This window comes from Salvelinus namaycush, chromosome 9, assembly GCF_016432855.1.
Source record: "Salvelinus namaycush isolate Seneca chromosome 9, SaNama_1.0, whole genome shotgun sequence".
In the NCBI taxonomy this organism is placed as follows: domain Eukaryota; kingdom Metazoa; phylum Chordata; class Actinopteri; order Salmoniformes; family Salmonidae; genus Salvelinus; species Salvelinus namaycush.
Genome location: NC_052315.1, coordinates 31,521,887 through 31,531,699, shown reverse-complemented (window position 1 = coordinate 31,531,699; position 9,813 = coordinate 31,521,887). Strand labels below are relative to the sequence as shown.

General features: G+C 47.5%; 1 protein-coding gene across 1 annotated transcript; it reads left to right on the top strand.

Annotated features, from left to right (window-relative positions):
- Positions 1-1,046: 1,046 nt before the first annotated feature.
- si:ch1073-390k14.1 (deoxyribodipyrimidine photo-lyase) lies at positions 1,047-9,490 on the top strand. Its single transcript, XM_039000379.1, has 10 exons — positions 1,047-1,271; positions 1,629-2,370; positions 2,471-2,782; positions 2,875-3,047; positions 3,126-3,210; positions 3,309-3,541; positions 3,639-3,833; positions 8,101-8,326; positions 8,573-8,763; positions 8,932-9,490. The coding sequence occupies exons 1-10, from the start codon at positions 1,047-1,049 to the stop codon at positions 9,283-9,285; spliced, it is 2,736 nt and encodes a 911-aa protein (XP_038856307.1). The 3' UTR covers positions 9,286-9,490.
- The last annotated feature ends 323 nt before the right edge of the window (positions 9,491-9,813 follow it).

Genomic DNA, 9,813 nt, shown 5'->3' with positions numbered 1-9,813 from the left:
ATAAAACAGTATGTAAACATGAATAAAGTGACCAGTGTTCAATGTGTCTATGTACATACCGGAAGGTGGTCGGCTAGTAACACTGACTAAGGTTCAGGGCAGGTTACTGGGAGGAGGCCAGCTAGTGCTGACGGTTTAACAGTCTGATGGCCTGGAGATAAAAGCTATTTATCAGTCATGGCTCGGGTGGCTGAGGTCCTTGATGATCTTCTTGGCCTTCCTGTGACACCGGGTGCTGTACATGTCCTGGAGGGCAGGCAGTGTGCCCTGATGATGCGTTGGGCTGACCACACCACCCTCTGGAGAGCCCTCATCTCTTCTCCTGTCACCTCTTTTTCTCTCTTTGATCTTTTAGGTATACATTCAAAGCAGATCTTTATTGATAGCATGTGACGGCAGACAGATGTGTTTAGGCTTATGGCAGATTGGTCCATTCACTGATCTGTCTGTTAGTGTGAGACAGAGAGAAGCCAGCTAATCTCCCTGTTCTCTATTGATCACACACTTAGAGACTACATACTTTGTCTAAACACTATTTATCTCTCTCTCTCTCTCATATAGCATGAGGATCAAGATAATAAATGAACGGTATAAAAGACACTTGGTGGGAGAGGGATGATGATTTTATTTGTCTTTAGTGTGGAGAGGGAAGCTGTGAGGGTTTCTCAGGAGCACCATGAGCGTAGGAAGTGAGACTAATGACTGTAATATTGTAGACTTGTGTGCCCTCTACTGGTCACAATGTTACATTGCATCACATCCGAAGTAATTACAAAACAGCGTGGGATTGAGTTTGTGTAACTGGCTATCAGCTGTTGAGTAACTCATTCACGTTGCAGCATACTCGATTCTCTCCGTCCCACTATCACCACTAATCGAAAACTTCCCGAAAAATGCAAAAGAAATCAACAACCTTTAACATTGTCTTCTCATGGATGATTACGACCTAATCTGGATTTTTTGGCATTTTGAATTTTAAGAGAGACTGACAGTTTCAGTAGGGAACTCCTCTCCGTTTTATTGCTTTTCATCACCAGCAATAGACCATGCCTGTATCGGGTGGTGAGGACCCCATGTCCCAGGTTCGTCAGATGCTGAGAGAGTTGCTTGTGGGGAGAGAGAACGCCGAGGGCTTCTTCTGTCTGTGTGTGTCTGTACTGGGACACAACGATACACGGACACATTTCTTGCCGCTCATCCAGCTCCTAGCCACCGATCACAACAGCCTTCACACCACCCTCACCTCAATCTATTTGGAATACTTCTCCAAGGTACGACTGGTTTGTTTGTTTGTGTTTGTGTGTGTGTATAGTCCAGTCATCTTCTAAAAGTATTATAGATACTCTGTCTCAACACAATGACATTTGTTAGTTTAATAGTTGTGTGTGTTTTGTTAGTGTTGTAGGCCTAACTACCCTGCTGGAAAATCCAGTTTAGACCAGATCAGATTTTGAGCTGTTCACTGGCTTGAGCTGGTACAGCTGGATTTTCCAGCTGAGTTGTATTTGTCAAGAAGGTAAAGCAGAGACAGAGACTATTTCGAACCTCTAACATTGTAAAGCTGTATATATGACTAAAGCCTTATATATGACCATAGCCTTATATATGACCATAATTGTCTGTTACAGGATGAGGATGATGAGTTGGCAGTGGCTCTGGCTCTGTCCCTATTAGAGGTCAAAGGGCAACAGCAGACCGATACCAAGCCCCTCTTCCCAGACCCTAAACTCCAGGGTCAAACAGACACCCAGGCTTCGGCAACCTACAGACCCCAGAATAGCTCCATTCAGAGTCAGTCAGTTTCTACTAATGGTAGCTCCAGCCAGCCTCCGCCAGCCCCTCTGCCCAAGGGTGCGAGCTATGCCCAGCTAGCAGCAGTAGGAGGAAGGAGACAGACTCAGGCTCAACACCAAGACTCCACATCACCCAGAAGATCCTCTGGACATGGCAGCTCTCCTCAGACAGAGAGACAGAGAGGCCCAACCCAGACCCAGAAACAGACAGACATAAAGTGGTCTAATGTCACTCAGGATGTGTGTGCCTCTATTGCCACTTCTTTGACATCCAATCTCAACCAAGCCAAAGATGACATCACAGTGGTGGAGTGCGAAGTGGACCAATCTGAGAAGCCAAAGCGCTCAAAGAACCGACGTCAGCGGCGGAAGGGGTATGGCCAGCAGGTGGTAGGTGTGCCTCGATGCCCCTCGGCTCCACCCCCTGTGCTGCTGTGGTTCCGCAGGGACCTGCGTCTCCATGACAACCCAGTTGTGATTGGCTCGTTGGAGGCTGGAGGGCCGGTCATCCCCGTCTTTATCTGGTGCCCAGAGGAGGAGGAGGGTCCCGGGGTAACCGTGGCTATGGGAGGGGCCTGTAAGTATAAACATAAACATATACATATTATGTCATTATTTCTTTACCTCAGCTTCTGTGTCTCCTGATCTGTGTCTAATCCTTCTCTGTCTCATCCCAGGTAAATTCTGGCTGCACCAGGCCCTGTCCTGTCTCAGCTCTGCTCTGGAACACATCGGCAGCCATCTTGTTTTCCTTCGGACGGATGAGGAGAGAGAGGGGATTGGTTCTTCGCTGCTTGCCCTGAGGAGTCTGGTGAGAGAGACGGGGGCGCAGACGGTGCTGGCTAGCGCCCTCTATGAGCCGTGGCTGAGAGAGCGGGACCAGGTAGTGGTGTCAGCGCTGCAGAAAGACAGGGTGGAGGTTAACATGGTCCACTCCTACTGTCTCAGAGACCCTTATACTGTTACTACTGAGGGGGTGGGACTCAGAGGTATGGTAATACTACTGTTACAACCACTACTACTGTTATTAACATTTAATATGACACAGCAGTAACTCTCTCACACACTTTCCCTCCCTCAGGTATTGGTTCTGTATCCCACTTCATGAGTTGCTGTCAGATGAACCCTGGCCCAGGGTTAGGGGTTCCCCTGGACCCCCCCATATCGCTCCCCTCACCCTCTGTCTGGCCCAGAGGCTGCCCTCTGGAGGGGCTAGGACTGGCACGCATGCCCTGCAGGAAGGATGGAACCACGGTCAGTAACCCCTTGGACTGAAGCACATGGGGGTCTGGGTTATTGTTGGTTGTATGTTAATGTGAGTGTCTGTTCCAGATTGACTGGGCGGCTAACATCAGGAGTTCCTGGGACTTCAGTGAGGAGGGGGCCCAGTCACGTCTAGAGGCCTTTCTAAATGATGGTGAGACACACACATTTCCCTTTCTCTACTTGTACTCGGAATTAAACCGCCTTACAGAATAGATATGTTATGTGTGTGTGTGTGTGTACGTATTCCAGGTGTGTACAGATATGAGAAGGAATCAGGGCGTGCGGATGCCCCCAACACCAGCTGTCTGTCTCCTTACCTGCACTTTGGCCAGCTGAGTGCTCGCTGGCTGCTGTGGGACACTAAAGGGGCGCGCTGCCGACCCCCCAAGTTCATACGAAAACTGGCCTGGAGGGACCTGGCCTACTGGCAGCTAACATTGTTCCCAGACCTGCCCTGGGAATCACTCAGACCACCATACAAGGCAAGGACAGGGTTAACACTAGCTCTAGCACTCTCTTCCTAGTTTGTATCCAATGAAAGCAGGACACTCACTCTCTTCTTGGTTTCTGTCCAATCAGGCCCTTCGGTGGAGCAATGAGAGGGGTCATCTGAAGGCGTGGCAGAAGGGCAGGACAGGTTATCCTCTAGTAGATGCTGCAATGAGACAGCTGTGGCTGACTGGATGGATGAACAACTATATGAGACACGTAGTAGCTTCTTTCCTCATAGCTTACCTCCATCTACCGTGGCAGGAGGGATATCGCTGGTTCCAGGTGAGACTCACGCACACACGGTCGCACACACACACACAGACATACACACCAGACTATAGAGCTTTGTCTGTTAAATGAAAATGTCTACTGCGACGAGTCGGCAGCTCTGGATGTTCAGCTTACTCCGGACCAGGCCCCTAGTCCCCGGGAATCGAAAGAGGAAGCGGCACCGAAAGGCAGGCGAGGCGGCATCCTGACAAATAAACGTCGGCCAGCAAATAGACCTACATTGCCCTCTGTTCTATTGACGAACGTGCAGTCACTAGAAAACAAACTGGATGAGCTTCATTTGAGACCATCCTATCAACAGGAACTGAAAAACTGTAATATCCTATGTTTCTCAAAATCGTGGTTGAACGAGGACATGGATTATATACACTGAGTATACAAAACATTAAGAACACCTGCTCTTTCCATGACATAGACTGACCAGGTGAACCCAGGTGAAAGCTATTATCCCTTATTGATGTCACTTGTTAAATCCATCTTTTTTAATGCCGCGTTCAAAACAACTGGGAACTCGGAGCTGGGAAATCTCTGACTCCCGACTTCAGTGCGTTCAAGGCAACTGGAAAATCGGGGAAAAAATAGCTCCAACTGGGAAAATTAGTTTTGACCGGTCATCCAACTCGGAATCCCATGTGGGGAACTGGCCTCTTTCGAGAGCTCTGACCTGAGACTTTCTGACCTGAAATCACTGACATGATTTGATCTAGTTTTTTCGAGTTCCCAGTTGTCTTGAAAGCACCATAATACTGCACAAATGATCGAAATGACCGGCTACTTTGACACTGACAAACTGAGAATCTGAGATGAATCAATGAAAACGTCCTTGTCTTGAATCCATCAATAGCCTAGGCCTAGTTGTGTGGAGACACATATTGTAGGCTACAATATCAGGAAATTATAGTCCTAAAAAAGCTTTCCAGTTTCGCTGACTCACACAATGATGCACAGTTCACTCACTGGTGAAGACTATGCGTTCGTGCCTCTTGTTTTACTTTGGAAAACAATATTTGGAAGTTGATCAAATGTTTTGGTAGCCTAAAGCTGACATATTAGAGTATTCTCTTTTCAGCATTAGCCATTTGCTTTCCAACCTGTGTTTTCCCACGATTGTAGGCTATTTCAAATATTGAGAAAGGCCAGTTTTGTCTGCATGCTGTTTGTTCACTGACATATTTGCCGCTGTTCCCGACTGTAGGCTATGCCTTGTATTGGGCTACATTCCACAGCTTGGCTATTTTGAAAAGAAACCATTTATCATCTGTGGCAAAGTGTAGGCTTTCTCATAGTGTAGTAGGCTATTCTGAATTATTTCATTTCTTTCTGAACAGAGCAGTAACTCTACCTTTGGTAAATATATTTAAATTTCTCATGCGTGCCGCAGTTCCTCTAGAACCCTTCGCGCAGCTATAATTTTATAAGGAAAAAAAGTATGAAGTGCAATGCTAGAGAGATGAGAGTTTCAGGCTCATATCTATCAGAGCAGAGGGAGAGAGATCATAGAAAGTGTATCTCATTCTATTTCTGAGAGAGATACGGGGGGGGGGGGGGGCAGGAGAATTAACCAAGAGGCAACTCGAATGAACTTTGATCGCGTTCACTATAATTTTAACATTGCAAAAAGTGAAAATTATTTTTCATACCACGAGAGGTACCGTGGATCCGGTTCAAATTAAGTACTGCTCAGTGTACATCTCGCTGGTTGTTCTATGCATTGTCAAGACCGGATGGCAGACTTGGGTAAGACAAAAGGAGGGGTGTGTCTCTTTGTTAACAGCTTATTTGCGATCTCTAATGTTAAGTCTCGAGTTGTTGCTCGCCTGAGTTAGAATACCTAATGATAAGCTGCAGACCATAATATTGACCATGATATTTTTCATAGCTGTATATTTACCACCATAAACTGATGCTGGTAATAAGACCGCACTCAACAAGCTGTATAGGGTCATAAGCAAACATCCGCACTGAGCTAAAGGCTAGAGCTGCCGCTTTCAAGGAGCGGTACTCCAATCCGGATGCTTATAAGAAATCCTGCTATGACCTCCAACAAGCCATCAAACAGGCAAATCATCAATACAGGACTAAGACCTATGCGTACCAGGCCGTCTCTGACGCTTGACGGATGTGGCAGGGCTTGCAAACGATCATGGATTACAATGGGAAACCCAGCAGCGAGCTGCCCAGCGACGCTAGCCTACCAGACGATCTATGTGCCTTTTATGCTCACTTCGAGGCAAGCAACACTGAACCATGTATGAGAGCACTAGCTGTTCCGGACGACTGTGTGATCTCGCTCTCTGTAGCTGATGTAAGTGGGACCTTTAAACAGGTTAACATTCGCAAAGCCGTGAGGCCGGACGGAATACCAGGATGCGTACTCATTGCATGTGCTGACCAGCTGGCAAGTGTTTTCAACCTATCCCTGATCCGGTCTGTAATAGCAACTTGTTTCAAGCAGACCAGCCAAAGAACGCCAAGATAACCTGCCTAAATTACTATCGCCCCATAGCACTCACATCTATAGCCATGAAATAGCTCATATCAACAAGATAATTTCAGACACCCTGGACCCACTCCAATTCTCATACCGCCCCAACAGATTCACAAATGATGCAATCTCTATTGCATTCCACACTGCCTTCACCCACCTGGACAAAAGGAATACCTATGTAAGAATTCTGTTCATTGACTAAAGCTCAGCATTCAACAAAATAGTCCCCTTCAAGCTTATCACCAAGCTCAGGACCTCCCTCTGCAACTGGATTCTGGACTTCCTGACGGGCCGCCACCAGGCAGTGTAAGCGGGCAACATCACATCCACCATGCTGACCATCAACACGTGGGCCACCTCAAGGGTGTTTATTTTACTTTATTTATTTAACCTTTATGTAACTAGGCAAGTCAGTTAAGACGCTGGTCCAATTGTGCGCCGCCCTATGGGACTCCCAATCACGGCTGGATGTGATACAGCCTGGATTCGAACCAGTGACTGTAGTGACGTCTCTTGCACTTAGATGCAGTGCCATAGACCGCTGCGCCACTCGGGAGCCTGGGGGGTGTGTGCTTAGCTCCTCAGGAGTGTGTGCTTAGCTCCTCCTGTACTCCCTGTTCACCCACGACTGCGTGGCCAACACCATCAAGTTTACTGATAACCCGACGATGATGAGGCAGCCTATATTGTGTGCAGTGTGGTGCCAGGACAACAACCTCAACCTGAGCAAAACAAAAGAGCTGATTGCGGACTACAGGAAACGAATGCGTGAGCACACCCCATCCACATCATGGAGCTGTAGTGGAGCGGGTCGAGAGCTTCAAGTTCCTCGGTGTCCACATCACAAAGGAATTAACATGGTCCACACACACCCACTCAGTTGTGAGGAGGGCACGACAGAGCCTCTTCCCCCTTTAGGAGGCTTAAAAAATTTGTCACCGGCCCTCAAATCCTCAAAATGTTCTGCAGCTACACAATTGACAGCATCTTGACTGGCTGCATCACCGCTTGGTACGGCAACTGCAAGGCACCTGACCGCAAGGCACTACAGATGGTGGTGAGTACAGCCCAGTACATCACTCGGGCCAAGCTCCCTGCCATCCAGGACCTCTATACCAGGCGGTGTCGGAGGAAGGCCCAAAAAATGGTCAAAGACTCCAGCCACCCAAGTCATAGACTTTTTTCTCTGCAAGCGGTACCAGTGCACCAAGTCTGGAACCAATAGGACCCTGAACAGTTTATAACCCCAAGCCATAAGACTGCTAAAAAAGACTGCAAAATAGCTAATCAAATGGCTACCCGGACTACCTGCATTGACCCTTTTTTGCACTAACTCTATGCACACACAGTGGACTCACTCACCCATACTTACACTGACACCCCAACACACACACACACTACAAATGCCCACACATGGACACTGATGCCACACACTCACCACACACTGCTGCTGCTGCCTATTATCTATCCTGTTGCTTTGTCACTTTACCCCTACCTACATGTACATAGTGTCTACCGCAATAACCTCATACCCATGGACATCGACTTGGTTCTGGTGCTAACTGTATATAGCCATGTTATTTTTACTTGTTATTGTTATTCACAGTGTCACTTTCTATTATTTATTTTTTACTTTGTCTTTAACTCTGCATTGTTGGAAAAGGACCATTTAAGCAAGCATTTCACAGTTAGTCTACACCTGTTGTTTACAAAAGCATGTGACAAATAACATTTGATTTGCTAATAACGTTGGACTGTGTGTGTGTGTAGGACACCCTTGTGGATGCTGACGTGGCCATAGATGCCATGATGTGGCAGAATGGAGGCATGTGTGGTCTGGACCACTGGAACTTTGTCATGCACCCTGTTGACGCAGCCATGACCTGTGACCCTTACGGAAGCTATGTCAGGAAGTGGTGCCCTGAGCTGGCGGTGCTGCCTGATGACCTCATACACAAACCCTGGAAGTGCCCAGCCTCCATGCTGCGCCGTGCCGGTGAGAGACAACACCAGCCTTATCCTCCTAATCTTAACTTAAACTTCCAGAGTTACCCTAACCTTATTGTAATAACTTTACCATAGCCTTACCCTTATCTTACTATAGAGTTACCATAACCTTACCATAGCCATACTATAGCTTTACCACTAACACAACTCTCATGTGTTTCCCTGTATAGACTTGTTGGTGTTTAACTCCCCTTATCCATCTACACTTTAGCTAAACCTCAGCCTCTCCCTCTAGGTGTAGTCCTAGGCCAGTCCTACCCAGAGTGTGTGGTGACAGATCTGGAGGAGAGGAGGAGCCAGTCTTTGCAGGACGTGGCATTGGTGAGGAGGCGTTTTGGGGAATACGTGGACCCCTGCTCGGGGTGCGACCTGGTCCCCCTGCCCCCCCGCCTGGTCTCGGAGGCCATGGGTGTACGTCGACTCACTGCTTCTATCGTATTATGTCTCATGAGTGGTCCTCAGTACTGTATTTCCTGTTTGATTTCTTTCTTTGGCCACATGGCTTTTGTATGCCTTCAGACAATTTTTTATATACAAATGTCACACTGTGAACTAAATTGAGTGAGTGACAGCTTCTCTCCCTTTCTCTGTCAGGGAGGTATGGTCAACACAGGTGGGCAGTTCCTCCTGCCTGTCATCACCCGTATGGAGTTCAAGCACCAATCAGACGATCCAGACGCGGACGCTGCCTCTAACCCCTATAACGCCGTTCTGAAGGGCTACGTGAGCCGCAGGCGGAATGAGACCATCGCCTTCCTGAACCAGACAGACTTCACAGCCAGCGTGATAAACGAGGGAGCAGAGAGGAGGGAAAGACAGGAGCGAGACCAGAGGAGGATGGAGGGACTACCACGCCCCCTTGCAGCTCAAGGAAGGGGAAAGAGGACCCCCGCTGCCAAGGACAGGTTCTCCACAGTGCCTGGGGGAGTGGCTACTTCTCACAGATGACCATAAGGGCAGGGGTTAAAGGTTCGATAGAGCCACTGTGGTGCCCAATGGCCTTTCCTCAATTGGTTTGCTTAACTTCTGCGTCCTTCCTCACCTACTTTTGAAAATGGTCAAAGGTAAATCAAGGAGACGCGGGGAAGAGGGAACGTGAACAAAATTGTGCTTGTATCAATTGTCTCTCCTTCACTCGCATGTCATCCAGCAAATTATGTTTACAGTGGATCACAAAAAATAAATGTGTGAAGTGATCAAAATGAATTAAGTTAGTTGTGCAAGACATTCTCGATAAACAATATGCATGCTTTTCTGCTCCGACAAAACAAAAGCTGATTCAACTGGGGTGTGGCAGATAAAAAAATTCCAGTAGGATACATAACTATCCTCAATAAAAAGAAAAAATATTTCACCTTTATTTAACCAGGTAGGCCGGTTGAGAACAAGTTCTCATTTACAACTGCGACCTGGCCACGATAAAGCAAAGCAGTGCAACACAAACAACAGAGTTACACATGGAATAAACAAACATGT